The 17,715-nt window shown below is 38.8% G+C and overlaps 1 protein-coding gene across 7 annotated transcripts in view; it reads right to left on the reverse strand.

The window, feature by feature from the left end:
* Positions 1–17,715, reverse strand: part of CALD1 (caldesmon 1) — a 168,978-nt gene that overhangs the window by 27,317 nt on the left and 123,946 nt on the right. For 4 of the 7 annotated variants that reach the window (XM_045564855.1, XM_045564851.1, XM_045564852.1 and 1 more), the window contains 2 exons: positions 5,424–5,570; positions 912–1,986 (listed from right to left, as the gene is read on the reverse strand). In XM_045564855.1, coding sequence (XP_045420811.1) covers positions 912–1,986; positions 5,424–5,570 — 1,222 coding nt within the window. The remainder of the gene's footprint in view (positions 1–911; positions 1,987–5,423; positions 5,571–17,715) is intronic. The other 3 variants (XM_045564856.1, XM_045564857.1, XM_045564858.1) reach the window with 1 other exon arrangement.

The raw sequence follows: 17,715 nt of genomic DNA on the forward strand, positions 1-17,715 counted from the left end.
AGAGTTTTCCCTGGAAAGGTGAATATGCAAGCATCTCTTTTTTTCATTTTCTTTTTCTTTTTTTTTTGGGTGGTGGTGATGGTGGTAGTGGTTAGGTCTAGTGCTTTTAATGTAGTCTTGCAGACAGAAAAAGAATCTTTTATACTTTACAAACAATTCCCCCCACCCGACTATTTCCACCCTTCCTTGGACTACATGAATTTGTGTCACCCCGATGGTAAAAGTAGCAAAATGTATGCTCTTAATTATCAGTCAGTTATAAAGCGATACTGTCCCAGATGAATGGCTTTCTGCAAGTCTACATTAAGCTCAGGTCTACATGATGGCAAAGCAGGGTTTTGACATTTTTAAATAAAAGGCTCCAATCAGCTCCTTTCCCCACTTTATTACTAGTTAATTTCTGGGGATTTATTTTTGCCTTCTTAAAATGAAATTGCCTGGCCATTATTCTTTATGTCAGCTTCCCAACCCAACTTTATTAATTTTTTATTCAACGTCAAACACATGAGTGAGGTGAGGAGTCTATGAGCCTTTTGCCTCATGTAGACCTATGGATAGAGGAGAGGTGTTAAAAAGAATGACTTTAGATGCAGGTGAAAAGAATCACAAATCAACATAACACCACCACATGGATCACCTTTGCGTTAATTCATTTTTTTGGTATTCATAACAACCAAGCACAGAGCAATTAGTTTCTCTCTGGTTGTCCCAGTAAATTGGGTTGATTGAATATTAAGCCATCAACTGCTTGCTTCATGCTTGCATATTGCTATGGCCTGAAAAAATGAATAGCTTGCCAAAGGATCAAGCATGTGGGCTGTATGCATGTGGCCTCAGTCCCAAATTTGATGTGCATTACATTTCTCATAAGTCACAGGCATCACACATTTGGTGCAAAATGTTTACTGTACCTGTTTCTTTAGGACAGGTGTCTGAAGTTTATCTTCTTGCACTTTCTTCTCATTTACCTGTTTCCCTTCTACCTTTCCCCCTTGTACCTTTGTCTCTTGCATTGTGCGTCTTTTCTCTTCTAGCTGCTTGTTGAGTTTCTGCTCTTCTATCTTAGCCTTCTCCTCCTCTGCCTTTGCCCTCTGTCTCTCCTCTGCTGCCCTTTTCTCTTCCTGCTTCTTCCTTTCTCTCTCCTCTGCCTCCCTCCTTTTTCTCTCCTCTGCCTCTCTCCTTTTTCTCTCCTCTGCCTCCCTCCTTTCTCTCTCCTCTGCCTCCCTCCTTTCTCTCTCCTCTGCCTCCCTTTTTTCTCTCTCTTCTGCCTCTCTCCTTTCTCTTTCTTGGAGAGCTGCTTTTTCTTCTGCTTCAATTCTTGCCCGCTCATCTGCTACCTTTTTGTCTTGCTCGGCTTTGATTCTTTCTCTTTCTTCTGCTTCCAACCTTACCCTCTCGGCCTCAGCTCTTTCCCTGTCCTCGTCTGCCATCTTTTCATTATGGGCAATCTCATCTGAACCTTGTTCCCTCTCCTCATCTAGTTTAGGCTCTTCTGCACTGATTTGCCCGTTTTTCAATGATATTACCACTGTTTCCTCTTGGCTTTCTGCTGTTTTCTCTTCTACCATCGCCTCTACCTGATTGTCTCCAATGCTCCTTTGCTTTGGCTTCTCTTCCTCCTCCTCCTCCTCCTCCTTTTCCTTTTCTTCTTTCTTGTTTTCTTCAGCATCCCTCCAATCATTCTTCTGGTAGGACTTAGTGACTATTTGTGTTTCCTCTAGCTCGTATCTTTCTTGGCGACTTTCACTTTTCTCTTCCTTCTCTGCAGTTTCGTTTTCTGCTGTGTCGTTTTGCATTCTTCTGCTCGGGAGCGACAGGCTTGCATCTGTTATTGTTGGGTCAAACTCCTTCTGCCGCTCCAGAGCTTCCTGCAGGCGTTTCTGGCGTCTTTCCTCTCGCCGAGCCAGGCGCTCCAGCAAGGCAGCCTCGTCATCCCCTTCCACCTGAGTGTTTGTGGAGCTTGTCTTGGCCTCCTCGTCTGGCACACTGTACAAGAGAGAGAGCGACACCAAAGACAGCTTGTGATTCATCAGTCAGCTGCATTCATACAGCCTGTGCCACCCAGGACTCCAGCGGCTGCCCACACCCCCTGGGACGTCACCAGTTTAGTACACACCCTTGGTCTTTCTCTGGCCACTGGAGTCTATTCAACATGCCAGAAGTGCTCTGGGTATTAATGTAAAAAAAAAAAATTGATGAGCATTAGTGTATAAATACCTCAGCACCCCTCACCTTTTGAGTTGGATAAACCTGAGGTACCTGTTCCACATGGGACCTTAGAGCTCCCCAGTGGAGTTAAGCTCCAGACACCCACAGTGGTGACCTGCTTGGCAATGCAACCTTTATTTGGTTGCCTTCCTTTCTCTATCTCACTTCCCCGCACCCCTACCGGTGTTTCCTGGGATCATATTACTAATAAACTACTTGGACTCAAATCTTTGTTTTAAGACCAGCTTCTTGGGGAATTCAAACTAAGACAAGGACCAAACTGAAGTAATGAGTGAATTCCTCTTGTGTCATATAGTATTCTCAGATGTCACCAAGTCTTTTAGAATTCCTGATCTGGATTGGTGAGACCCAAGGTACTTTGAGAGGAAGGGAGTGTATGTTACAGTGTGGACATTCTGCACTCAGGCCAATGACCCCCATGAAAGAGACATCCAAGTGTCCACTGTAATTCCTGTTCCTCCTTCCAGAGTCGTGGGGGAGTGACAGCCAGTCAAGGATTGCATTTCCTACCCGCTCCTCCTCCTTGCACCCAGGTGGCGCCAATGCAACCAGAACTTGCCAGTGAAATGTAAACAGAAATGTCCAAACCAAGGCAATTAAGAAGAAGAGGTGCATTCTCTATCCTATCTGTCTGCTGGCTAGATCAGAGAACTTCAAAGCCCTAGGGGTTGGCAGAATCACAAAAGGAAAGAAGACAGATGACTGCTTCCACCTACTGACATAAATACCTGCACTAGATTGGTATGCGTTACTGCATTAAATACTAAAATTTGGGGGCTGCTCATTGGTATAGCAGCCAGCATTACTCTAACTAGTCCATACACTATCTACCTTCTTTGTCAAGATCTCCATGAGTAAAGGGTTTCTTGTCCTTCTTTTTCTACAGTGGACAATGGACAGTTAAATTTGATATTTACAAAAAAAGCAAAGAAAATCTCTAAAACCAAACTCAACCATGTCCAGCACCTCCCTCACTATTGCAGGATGCTGGACACTGTCCAAGTCAGGGTGTTGGTCTCTACTGGCAGAAAACAACCAGTCACATGACACCAGAACTGTGACCAGAGTTGGAAGAATACATCTTGCAATGTTTAGAAACTCCATCAAATTTCATGGTTCATATCAAACTTGGCCCTTCTGAAGTTCAAGTTCACTTAATTTTGGAAAAACACATTCATATTTAACAACAAAAAATGGCAGAGTAAAGGTTAGATTTTAAGCTTTCTTGGCCTTGGCTTTTGCTGCAGGACACGGTCTCCATGAATTGGACATATGAGGATCAAATGTCCCTAAAAGTACAAAGAGTTTAGAATTTAAGGGCAAAAGTCTATATATAAGTCATTTGGGTCAACTGAATTCTAATAATTTTAAAAAGGTACCAAAATTCCAAAGTGCTAGTTAGATTAAAGTGCTTTTAAGGTAAGAAATCAACAAACTGTATTGAACCTTTCTTTGCCTATTTATAAATCATGACAACAATCATCCATAGATATTAAGTGCCAGTTATAGTTGTTTAGTACCAAGAAGATTTATTCTTTTTGTGGCTAATTAATATGTCAGAGATAAAACATGTATTCTCAGACTTGAATATGCTTTTCTAAAAATAAAATAAAGAAAAATAAAGAATGAAAAATATGTTATTCTAAAAATAAAATAAAGAATTTTGGGTCAATCAATACCATGACATAACTAATAATAATAAAATGTGAAAACAGAAGAGAAACACAAGCAGAAGCAAGGTTTTAAAAGCAAGAAAACTACAGACCACTAGTAACTTTTTAAGCCATTGTTGGTCACTCTCTTATAACTAGATTCAGGAAAGGCCTCAAAATGTCATTTTTCAAACCCATTCTATCCCCTCTCCTTTACCTTAAAAATAGAAAAGGCAGTGAATGACTATGCTGCTCTCCTATAAGACTGCTAATAGTGAAAATTTATTGAGTGCTTACTATGTGTAAGGCACCATGCATTTCACATGCATGGTTACCTAAATTAAGTTTAACAAGATTTTTAGGAGAAAAGTATAATTTTTACTTCCAGTTAAGTGAAGAAACACAGTTAGTGAAAGGCCAAATTGGTATTCAAAGCCAGTTAGTGAACCCCAGAGATCATACTTGCATCCTCTTTGCAATGTTTTCTCCCCAATTAGGGGCTACTTACCAAGGGACATGGTCTCTATTTCTTCACCTAACCAATAAGCTTCCTTGTTGAATTCATCCTGCCTGCCAGCATTTTCAAGAATGCTTTCAGAAACCTTCTGATATAGCCTCCAAATTTGAGTTAAAGAGGCCAGGACCCTTTTCCTTCAGAATTTTCTAAATAGACTCAATTAGACAAAACAAATTAAAACCAGAGCCACATGTGAGATTATATAGAGTAGATCCATCATATTTAATCTGTCCATAGTTTTAAATTAAAATTATTTTTTCTCCATTCCCCCCTCGCAAGATATCCTCATCTTTTCTAGACCTTGAGGTATATAAATGACATACACTGACTATTAGCATAATGAACCGTGTGACTATTTCTGTTGTAAAAGCCCTTTCTGAAGAAGTTGAACCTATTAGGCATTCTCGACTTTCCTGGTTTCTACCAGGGCCTGAGCAGGAAAAGATGTAGTAATAAATTCATTAAGCATGTTTGAATACTCACATTAAATACAGGATTCTGCATCTTGCTGAATATTATAGTGATCAGAGAATACTGATTCAGGCTGTCTATTAGGAAAAAGAAGACATCTGCTATTCATGCCTACTTTTAAAATTCATGGGTTACTGGTAGGCAATAAGGACTCTATTAAACTAATAACTCTTCAGTTCAAAACAGATAGCAATACTCTATAGAATGAATGTAAATAGTTTTCCTTATTTAAAGATATAACTCACTGTATTTAATACATTTAAAAAATACTAGATTATAAAATATAATAAAAGCCTTCAATCGAAGTATGTTTAGGAGATGGGAATGGGTTGGGGGTGGGGGGTGACATGAATAGTGGTGTCCTAATGTCTAAATCAGATTGACTGTCCAATCTGATTAGTTGCCTAGAAAACGTCCACAAAATAATTAAACAAGTTAGATGAACTGAAAAAGGGTTAGTTGGGCTGAGAATAGCATGCTTTGCCTGACAAATTCTTTTCAACAGACCGGCTAAGACACAAGTTAGAAATTTTTCATTCTGAAGAGGACAGTACCTGTTCTGGGCATTAACCTCCACCTGGTCGGTCACCTGTCCCAAGGATTCTTCCTCTTGCTTCTGCCGCAGCCTTTCCTGTCGGGCTCGGCGGCGCCGTTCCCGGGCCGCCTCTTCCTCGTCATCGTCGTTCCTCTGGTAGGCGATTCTGCAACATTGCAAACACAGCCTCCTGAGCATGCCACCTGCCAACTACCTCCACCAACTTCTTGGTAGGAACACCCCTGAGCCCTTTTCTGAACTTGACTGCTTAAAGGATCACAGAGTTCTAAAAGGATGGTTCCTCAAGTTTAGAGACCCAGTCACCTAGTTTTCAGAGTTTTAAGTATTTGAAAGGCATTACTCCAATACCTAAACAGAGTAATTTACAATGATTGAATAATAACTTAAACTAAAAAAATCTACACAAAAGCAGGTTGCCTTTGGAAATTGTGGGTTAGCGTATTTAGATTTCATTACTAAGCTAATAATTAGTATGTAAGATTTAGAAGAAGAAATCGAAAGTATTGAACCAAAAATAATCGAAATACATATTATTAATAAAAGGGATTCAGCAGGTCATGTGAGTTATTTGCATAGACACTGTCACAAAGATCAGAAAAGAATCAAGTTACGCTATCAAACCGGGACTTCGCTAATTAAAATTGGGAGCAGGTTATTTTCTTTGTTTGGCTTTTGTTTTTCCTTTCAGCTCCTTTTCACTGGAGGGAGGGGGTGTTTCTGACAATTGGTTAGAGGCTTTGGAGTCAGTGCACTTTGAAGGGGTGGCAGCTCGCTCTAAGGGCCCCTCTTTTGCTCTAAAACATGTTGTAGTATTGCATCCCCCACATACTGCGCACATCACAGTAGCACACAGGTAGATATTCAGATAGAAGCCTAAGGGCTGAGGCAGGTAGAAGAGACACAGAGAGCACCACCGTGTATATGTTACGTAGGTTTTACAGTTTCATCTTCAGCAAATTATACATACAATCAGTATCACTATGCTAGATATGTTTCCCCTAATACTTATTCTCAAATAAAGAATTAGGGCTGGGAAACTTCAGATGCTCAAACTCGAGAGGAAATGGCCCACATGGTTGACTTGGGTACTTTCGAAGGCAAAACGTGTCCTGAGATACAGAATGACAAGAAGGCATGGGTGCTGCCAGCCAGTGCGGGGCGAGCTGGCTTGATGGGTCAGGGGGTTAGGGATGCGGATGGGGATAGGATGGGGCTGCATTGTGTAGCGGGTTGCTTTTTATATTAGAGACTTAAAGTGTTTTTATTACAATGTTACTTACATCTTTACAACTAGAAATTATGATATATAAACCTTTCACAGGAATAATTCTTTTTTTATTGTGGTATGAATCCTTAACATGAGGTCTAGCTTCTTAACAAAATTTTAAGTATATGATATAGTATTGCTAACTGTAGGCATAATATATGGCAGAGCTCTAGAACATGCTTATAATTCTTATATAACTACAAAGCCAAAATGATTTACAAATTAAACAAAACAGCAGAACCATACTATTTATACCAATAATAGGAACCTAACATGACTGATGATGGTTTGCTTATGTTAGATTTACAAACTAGGTACTTTCAGGCTTCAATCCAGTACTTTATTTCACCTGTTTCATCTTCTGACTTTCATAATAAAATGCTATGAATGTTTTTTCACCAAGGTATCTTATAAAAAACAAGATTAGCAATTCTGAAGGTTGGTTGGTTTGTTCTTTGCTATTTCAGAAAATCTGACTTCTTATTTACTAAAATCTGCTAGTGTGCAATATTCAAATGCAAATATAAAGAAAATGTCACTTAATAAATCTATAAAACTAACTGGTTTATTTCCACTAATCTGGAGAGAAGGGCAGTGTGATATAGTTGATGATAGATGACTAGATGTGTAAAAACCAGACAACCTGGTTTTTAGAACTGGTCTCTTACTAATTTGCAGCACTCTGATTAACCTGAGTTAAAATTCCTTGCGAGCGACAATCAAATGAAATAATGTTATGGCAAAATGTTCTATATTGCAATGTCTTGTTATTATTAGGAAAGTTCAGTTAAGGAGCTGCTTTGGGAGGAAAGATGAGCGTTCAATTTTAGACTTGTTGAGTTTGAGGTGACAACATGACATGATTTTCATGTTCCTTTCTAATTCAATCACATTGTAGTTTGCAGTCAAAAGCCCTTCCCAGTGGTTTGGCTTCACCCTTCAGATTCTTGGCCCAATATTCCTTTGGCTTATTTCTCAGTAGACAGCTTTAACCACAGCAGGGAGAATGAGTTCTTAAAGACTGCTTCCCAAGCTAATCCAACAGAAAGTCTTAATTTGCTTTTCTGTATCTCTGGATCAGCCATGAGGACATGGATATTACTTGGGTCTTCCTCTTCCAAGATAAGCAAGACACATAAAAGCTCCACAAAGGACATTCCTGTGCTAAAAGCAAAACCCCTCCCTCTCCTTAATAGAATTGAATTTTAATCCCTTAATTTCCCTCATACTTGAAAAATAAGCGATGTTACCGTCTTTCTCCTTCTACCTACTCAATATGCATCCTGGCTAGATGTTGCTGGCCATCAGCTCTGACACAAATTAGATTTGCCACCGAGGCCACAGCACACGTAATCTTTCTTCATCTTCAATTTCTCATTGGAGAAGTGACCTGAACAACCAGATCATCTCCATTTTCTCTTCTAACTCTTCTCGCTTGGTACACATTAAAATTTATAGGTAACCTCTCTCCATTGGTAGCTTCTTTTCTAGGGTACATGCTTACCAGAACTAGATTTTTAAGGATCTTTTATTATGACTAATAATGAAACATACTAAATTTTTTACAAAGCTAAATACAAAAAAAAAAAGCCAAAATAGTTTCATGGTATTTTCAACCACAACATGCCCAGTTGCTGGCTCAGTAATATATCAGTTGACTTTATACTTCGTACGTGAAATCGTGTCCATGCCTAATGACTTGACAGGTGTGGAAATCCTTCAACCATGAGACTCCCTTCATCAGCCCTCGGCATGCAAAGCAAACAGTAGTTTCTTAGCTTTTAGGCCTCCCCCATGGCAACCTACCCTTCATACCAACACTACAGGTTTATTTTTTTTCTTTCAAAATTAAAAAAAACTTAATTGTTCATACTTTTGGATTCTAAAGGTAACACATACTTAGTATTTTTTAAAACCAGACAATATAAAATGTATTAATATAAAAGAGAAAGTAAAAACCAGCTCCCTGGGATCATACCACCCAGATATCAACATGATAATATTTGATATATTCTATCAGACATTTTCCTATATTTTCATTTTTAATAAAGTGGGATCATGTTATACATATCCATTCATAAACCATTTCTTTAATTTACCTTGTTTATGACTATTTTTAACATTAGCAAAATATAATTTCAATAGCAACACAATATTCTATGTGTATTTATGTACATATATTAATACATAGAATGTATATGTATACACATAGTAATTATACAGATGTACTATAATCTCTTTAACAAATTTTCTACTGACAGACATTTAAGAATTTTTCCAACTTCATATTCTTAAAAATAATGCTGCAAAGGACATCATTATAGACACACTTTTGCCATTTGTTCAATTATTTACTTGGGAAAACTTCTCAGAAGTCAGAATTTTTGAGTTTAAGAGTATGCTCATTTTAAAGGCTTTTCATATGCATTGGCAAATTGCCCTCCAGAAAGGTATATGACACCTGCAATGTGTGAGTGGTAATTTCACCAAAAAGCAGCATTTGTCCAAAAATACAGGAAAGTATATCTTTAATATATCCAAATGATAGCACAAGCTCTGCTTTACACTTCAGTTAAAGACAAAATGTTAGCATTTCTGATTTTCCACATGCCAGATTTAAATGTATTTGAAATGCTGCTGACTAGTAAAAATCATATCCCACCAACCAGTGGGTTGTAATAAAAGCGTAATGATCCTTTTGTTCCTTCTGTGAAAATTCAGCAGATCCTGTATTAACCAGTCTGCCCGTCTTCTACAGAACAAAGACAACTGAGGTTCCCAGATGAGTCAGAAGCAGTGTGGGATGTGAAGTCCCTCTGAATCATCTGATAATGATTGGACTGTGTTTAATAGAGTTTTAATCAAATGTATTTATTTGTGATTGATTTTTTTTTTAAATCCACAAATGATTTGTAAAGCAACTCTCTGTGAATATTGATTAAAACACACACACACACACACACACACACACACACTCACACACACACAAGACTACCTCTATTTCTCCCAAATACCCAATAAGCTCTTTTTCTGTTAACTGCCCTTCCCACAGAAAGGCTGATCATACCCTTCTCTAAGTATTCATGCCAAGAGATGAGCAAAGGCAGTTACCAAGAAACAAAGCAGAATACTCCACAATAAACTGGCGTCCAACAAGCATGGGTGGGAAACTCATGCATTCTGATCGATCAGACATTTTATTTAATAGAGAGTGGCTTTACAGATCATTTTTGGATTTAAAAAACAATCTTAAAAGCCCACAATAATTACAGGATGTTATTTGACTGTGTCAGTGGTAAGTAAAAGTAAAGAGGACTGGCTTTTCTTCCATTCCTAGAGCCAATGCTTAAAGGCCCTGGTGTTACATGATAAGAAAAAACAGATCCATGCAATGGGAAAACTCTCTTGTAATGCTGAGGCTTTTACACCAAAGATATTTTAAGTCTTTACCACCAGAGCTCTGTTGCCTCAGTGTAACAAGATAGCCATGCTACATCCTGTGTCTTTGAGATAGAAAATTCAAATGAATAAAAGTATTGCAGACACAGCAAATAAGGAAAATCATTGAGGATTCTGTCTTTACATGTGGGTGAGCCAGGTCTAAATGCACACCAGATGAGAGAGGAACTGGCAGAAGCTTCCCCAGGAAAACGCCGGAGCAAGGCACCAGTTGTCCTGCTGTTGTGCAGATCCCCACACCCCAGCTTCTCCATCAAATAGTTCTCAAAATGTGTGGGACACTGGCAAAATTTTTAGTACAGATTGTTTTGTTTTGTTTTTACCCCATGTTCCCCAAAGTTGTTGCTCTGATTCCCTTTCATTTTATCTTTTTTCCATGTTGTTACTTTCTGATTTGAGTCTAAAAGACATTAGCCTTAAAGTTTGCAAGTAAAATGTGGGCAATAGCATTTTATTAACAAAACCAGATCTCTCATCAGGAAGCCATGGATAAAAGTTAAATAAGGGAAAAAATAATAACCATTTTTATTGCAGGGGCTGATTTTATTACATGTGTTTAGGAGCATTAAACACTCAGCAAAAATGACAAAGATGTACAGTTGAGCATGAGTACAAATTTACTTATTTCATGTTGATACAGTACTTCTTTGAGTAATTAACTAGATGATCAAATAGTTAATCAAGTTTGGATTTGCAATCAGACTATTCTATATCTTTTCCATACACGGTATGCATGATATAGTTATCATTTTGCAATTTTAAAAAATTTAGTAATATGTTTGATGACTTTTCAAAGTCAATTCACTAAGGCATACCTTATTCTTGCCATCTACCAAATAAAGATCTTGTAGTTTATTTAACCATTCTCCTATCCATAGACATTTTGGGCTTTCTTCCATTTGTTTTCCTCTATTGCATACAATGCATGTTTCTCTAGGGTAGATACTGAGAAGTGGGATAGTATGTATTTGTTTAAATGTAAAAGAGTCTATCAAATTATCCTTCACAGTTGTTTCAATTTAAAAACACATGCTCTGTCATTTCAAATACCCAAGTTGGATCAATATAAGATAGTCCATTGCTAACTGATAGGATCAAAGAAAAGATTTAATCTATATCTTTTCTAACACTTTAAGAATGAAGTTCCTTTTAAAAGATCAAGAAAAATTAAGATATGATAATTGCTTATACTTTTGTTATTTATTGATAAAACTTTTTATAAAGTATCTATAACTTCAATGATGCATAAAAAAGAATCTATATCCTATAAACCATTGCATCTGTACATTTTTGAAAAACAGTTTTTCATATATGAGACAAGTATTTACTAGACTACAGCAAATACTTGGTATGGATATGAATTTGGGAATCTTTTTCAAAAACTTCACCACTAGAGAACCACTGCTATATTGAAAGAGATTACAAGAGCCCTACCGAACAGACTGTGAATTGTCACCTTCCATCTTGTTGTGTACTTCAACATTCCCCATGCTCGGTGAGCACACACACGTGTACAGACACATACACAGACCCACATGGTAAGTGAGAAAAAGCCTGAGAGAAAATAAAAGGCTCAAAGCCTCAGTTAGAAAAGACTTAAAGATGACCCCACTGAGATCAAAGTTTCCAAGTCTCTTTATTTTCTTTAATTGTTTCTGTCACATTCCTATATTTTAAAAAAGAATACCCTACCTAAAATTCCAACAGATTGAATAAATTCACCAACTGAAATAATGAGTCCTATGGACGTTCTCCATTTGTAAATGTGTAAAAACTTACAGGCCGGTGGACAGTTGCCTGGGTCCCAAAACCAGGTCTGATCTTTCTGCATTCCACTGTACCTCCACTTTCATGTAACGAGTCATTCAAGAGAAAGTGGTGTTGGTTGAAGGACATTTCAGGCTTGTAACTGAGACCCTCAATCCAGAGCACCATCCTGCCCCAGTTTTGTGCAGCTGTACACTCCTGATGTGGGCCACACCCCAAGGAAAACACCTGGGGCTCATAGCCCCAAAGGGTGACTTCTTAGCCAATTACTTTTCTTTGATTTCCATCATTATTGGTTCTGCCAATGTCACTGTCTTAACCTGGGATCCAACTTAAAATGTCATGTGGGTTGAAAATATGACTCACACATACTTTCATTATTCTTTTTCATGTACCAAAAACCCGCAGTGATTGTCTTTCAAAATATGAAATGCAAGCAAATTCTCCAGACATATCCAACCAGCTCTTTAAATTGCTCAGACACTCTTAGCAAAATCTCTGGCCATGCTGTGATCAGGAAGGAAAATCCTAAGCTACTGAAATAAGTAATACTTGCCCTGCAGAGTTACTGTATGTTTGAAAGTTAAAAGAAGTTTATAGAAACATTCCAGGCTCTTAAATATGATTTTATTTATATGTGGTGTCTGCAAAATGTTGTGGTTTTATTTAACATACATCAAGTCCAACCCTGAATTTTTTCCCTTGGAGACCTTAAAGAAAGGCATTAAAAATTACAATGGAGAAAGAAAAGCAACCAATAAAATAAATTTTTCATGGCATAAAATGTTTAGACATTGATTGATAGTCAATAGTCAACTGGTTTGTTAGTAATTAATATAGGATAGAATGAAAGAAAGCCCCCTTGATTTAGAAGAAAAATTTTTTGATGGAAATGTGCTGTATTATTTCATTGTAGGGTTCACTGCTGTATCAGCATTGTGCCTTTTTGCTGGAGTGAAGGTATACAAGGGGATACGTTACTTGAGAAGCATGTCCCACTCCATCTATTCCCCCTCCTCCCACCCCACCGTCCCATACATAGGCACATTTGAGAGTCGCTAAAGTTTCCATACCAACCATACATTTGGGTTTTCAATAATAAAACATCTTGAGCTTGCAAACATTAGTGTTCTTATGTATAGCCTCACAAGTTATCACCACCAGCCCACCCTTTGCTTTATACAATGGTGCCATCCCGTCATCACATGAGTTTCAATAACTACAGACCATGTTGCACGTGTGCTGCACAGCAGAGTAGAAAGAAACAGCAGACAGTGAAATAAAAACCTCTTCCCCTCATGTCTGCAAAAATCATAGCAGTATGGTTCTTGGTATCATTACACCTGCAACGTCCTGTCCAACAAAAGATCAGATGTGATAGATCATGTATGGTTAAAAGAGACCTGGGGAGAGCTGGGAGTTCTGATTCTGACTCTGCATTGTAGGAGGACAGCGCTCAGAATTGTCCTGCCCCAGGGGAGGCACATTCTCCAGCTTAAAAGCTCATTTCTGAATGGGTGCACATGGCCACAGGAAATTTAACATGATGGATTCTAATCGTTTGGGTTTATTATTTTAAATTAAAGACTTTTATTATGAATTATATTGTACCTACAAATAACCGTGAGCCTGGATTTTGGGATATCTAATTTATTCTCTTGCTTTTCTTTGTAGTTTTGCCACCATGATATGGATCCCTAAATAATACATTTGTTTCTAGTTTTGCCTTTTGAAAACTATGCATAATAATACTGTATGCATTCTGTGATTAGCTTCTTTCCCACAACATTATGTTTTTGAGATTCATCTACGTTTATATGAAGAGCTGCAGTTTGTAATGATAGATGAAACATGGGTTTTTTCCAAACATTTCTTGGGATTATGGTTTGGATGGGAAAAATGTCTAACTTCTTTTCAAGTGGTGTTATTTTCTTTTAGAAAGTCCATAAATGATTTGTAGTGTTCAGTAGAGATAAAAATAAATATAATCTGGATTTACTTTCCTATTGTTATTTTTCACACTTATTTTTAAAAGAAAGAATGCATCTACCCAATCCATTACATACAGATTTTGGAGAGATCATTCCATGACCGTTTCCTGAGATAAACTAAAATCTATTAACTTTGTCACAAACAGGCCAGAATTTCCACCACTCCATCTACTCCATTAAAATAAGCCCGCTCAGATACAAATATGCACTTTTTAATTTACAGTGTTTACAAAGAGTAGATATGGAAAGAGAGGGTTGAGGGTGGAGAAGATACACATTAATATTGCTCTTCACTTGGTTAGTTTGGTTGAAATGAATGAAAAGAAGTTAAGAGAAATGTTTAAGTGGCCAGGCAGATAACTAAAATAAAATAACCAAACTCCCTTCCCCTCTTTCCGCTTTTACTTAAGATTCAATTGGTATGAAGATGACTAACAGAGAAAGGCCCCGGTTCCCACCTGTGTTTTCATAAAGATTATCCTTTCTCCATTCCCAACCTAGGATTCTTTGCCTAATAAGAATCTTAAATAATTGAATGAGAATATTCAATAAATATCACCGTTAATGAACTTAGGCCATTTAAAATATTGTCAGTCAAAAGTAAAATCTGATTTGGGGCTGTTCTCTGACTATTGTATCTATTAAAGGACAATCTTGCTTTAATGTGCATAGTAGGTGTGGGCAATAAACCTTGGGCTTAGTCAATTTTTTAAAAAGTAAAACATTAGAAAGCAGTTCCGACCCAGGTGTCTATGCTGGGAACACTACATTTTGCCAGAGTCTTGCACAGAGGTCTGGTTCTGGATATACAAGTGACTAACACCTGCTCCAGAGCAGAGTGTAGGGAGATTCCCACATTTCTACCAGCTGAGTTGGATGCAGCTGCATCCGACCACAGATATATAAACAAGCAAATTCTTTTCACATCCAAAGACAGTCTCCTAGAAACAGAAATTTCCATTTCCATCTTCAAATGTAAAAAATATGAACCCATTTTAGGTGAGCCTTAGAGTGATCTAGAAGTTCAAGTCTTACTCCCAAATTTGAAATATTTGTGTGATACAGTACAAAAGTCCACCATTTCCCATGGTGGAGCTCCACATTATGGGACCACTATCAAACTGGTAAAAAGAAAGTGATCAGAAAAATGAAAACAAGATGTCCTTAAATGGAGATGATAAACCTGTGACTAATTAAAGGGAACCCTGGCAAGGGAAAGTGGGATTGCAGACACGCTGATGGAAACGGCACACTGCACGCGCATCCACACCGCTAAGTCAAGTCACATACCCTGTGTCAGCTGAGTGGATTCTCAGGATCCTCTCTAGACAGGCAGTGCTTAATGTGAGGAAATTTATGGGTAATGGATTTTCGTAACAGGCCTTTTATGATCTTTCCCTCCCCAAAAGTGCCCTACGGAGTTTTTCTGCTTCCACTCTCATTTTTCTTAATTGGAAAAAGATTTATTGCTCATTTCCTCCGTTCCCAGTGCTCCTTTCCATTCGAGTGGCATCGCCTCCCATCTTGTTTCTCCCTCTTGCATTCCTCACCTCCTCTTCGGAAACAGAAAGCTCTTACACACTGACAGATGAGACACTGGGGCATTGTTTCTAGCACTGTTAGGAGAAGTGACTGTCCTTCTAATAAGAAAGCACATTTTGGGGTGACTACTCCCTCACTGACTCTAGAGGTACTGCACAAACTTATCTAACATGCAGTGGGCTCGTATCTACCCTCCATGTGCTAGAATTGCAGAGTTTTGTGTACAAGTGGTAGCAAGACAAACCTCGAGTGGAGACAGGAAATGGGAAATGAAGGGCCAAATTCTGGATGTTTGGCCCATTGGAAAGAACACTTATTCTTGCAGGGGACTTGGTAGCCAACCAAGTCTAACCTAATGGGTCCAACCTCCCTACCATAAGGAAAAAAAGTCAAGGAGTCTGCTCTGCTCTTGTTGGATCATCTTCCTAAACTGGTGGAAACCTTACTTAAGACAGGGCCTACTCAATGTGAAGGGAGAAAAGCAAACAACTATTTGTTGTGATTTGGTAAAAAGCCAGGCTGACCAAACCAAAGCAAAGAAAATCTTCTTTCATGCTTAAAGACTCCCTTTGAGTTAATAGAAGACCTCCATAGAAATGCAAATGTTTTAACAGATAGGAAAATATTAAATAATTAAGCACCCAAATTTGTGTGTGGCAATTGATTTAGGATCACCAACAGCTTAAGACTCAGAGAGCCAGGGCCCTGAGAGAGGGAGGCATGGGCATTACAGATGTTCTTGGACAGCCCTTAAATGACTTGAGGGTACCTGTCCTGGACCAGCAGATTTCTATCCCACCAGGGATAGGACTTCTACTGTGTTGGCTAGGTTATTAACCAGTAAGGTTTATGCTGTCTTCTCCCTGGATACCAGTGCAATCACTAATTCCTCAAAATTGTTAGCTAAGAGAGGAACTGCTGCAATAGTGGAGATAACTGACTTTACTCAAAAAATATCATACTCTTGAATTATAAATGACAAAGTTATAGCACTGGCATTGGCTTATGGGATTCTAATCTTGTGAACATTCCTCTCCCTGACTGAACCACTGATCCACATGGAACCTGGACTTGGAGGGGAGGATGGTTCAGTTCAGGTGGGACATGAAAGTGGTAAGCCCTGGGCTGCAGAGGGGGCTGCATGACTCCAAGGAGGAGGTGGTGGGCAACATGCCAGAGATCAAGGCGGAGTCTTAACTTGCGGTAGTGGGATGCTGGCTGGTAATGCGTGCTGCTCCAACTTGCAGACAGGTGACACCCAGGTGGCTGGAATCAGCACATCCATTCAACACACATTTATTGAGCATTTTCTCTGTTCAAGCCACTCAGGGCAATAACAAGATGAATTAACCTCCCCTGAAAGGAGTTTATAATCTTGTAGGGAAGCTAAGACATGTCTAAGCATGTAATAGTAGGTAGAATGTGGTAAATATTATAGGACACTTATAGAGAAAGTGATTTAAAGTTTAGAAGAGGAAGAAGACAATTCCAACTAAGGGATCAGAGAAGGCTTCATGGAGAAAGTGGTATCTGGGCTGGATATTTTGGGATGGCTAAGACTGGGAGCTGGAGGGATGAAAGAGGACTTTTCCACAGAGAGCTCATAGCAAGGTTGCAGAGTCAGGAAACATGGACATGGAAAAACAAACAATTCCGTCTGGCTGGGGCTTGGAAGGCATGAAGGGCATTAGTGAAGCTCCAGTCGTGCTTGGCGCGTACAGAAGGACGACTTCTAATAACCGGGAAGGGCAGACCAACACTGTGCAAAGTGTAAGCTCCTTCCAAAGGTCTTGGCGTGGCCCTGTGCAAAGGAGGCCTTAACGGGCAGCATGCAGGGAGGAACTGCTAGTTTCAGTCTCCACTCCAGGTGTTTCATCTCACTCTGCAGCTTTCCCCAAGAAATGAAAGAAATGAGGGCCAGCTACCCCAAATCAAGGGCTCCATCAGTCTTAGCTGCAGGAGGAGACTTCCGCAAATCCTACAATCGTTTAGAACCGTAGCACTGTGGAGGATCCCTGAAGAACAATAAGCTGTGACTTTCCATTGTGCAGAATGGAATTTCTCTCCTTTCTTATTCCTGCCACCGTCTCCGCTGTCCTGCACTCATTTTGCCCGCACAGCCTTAAATTGGATTTTCACATATTCTGCTTCTAAATCAGATCCTAGCTGAAATCTACTGCTATGGCATAGATTTTAGGATCATAGATGGATAAAACTGAAGGAATTTTGGAGGTTATTTTGAATTCAAGCTCCACATTTTATAC

The sequence above is a fragment of the Lemur catta genome, chromosome 11, assembly GCF_020740605.2.
Source record: "Lemur catta isolate mLemCat1 chromosome 11, mLemCat1.pri, whole genome shotgun sequence".
NCBI classification, from domain to species: Eukaryota; Metazoa; Chordata; class Mammalia; order Primates; family Lemuridae; genus Lemur; species Lemur catta.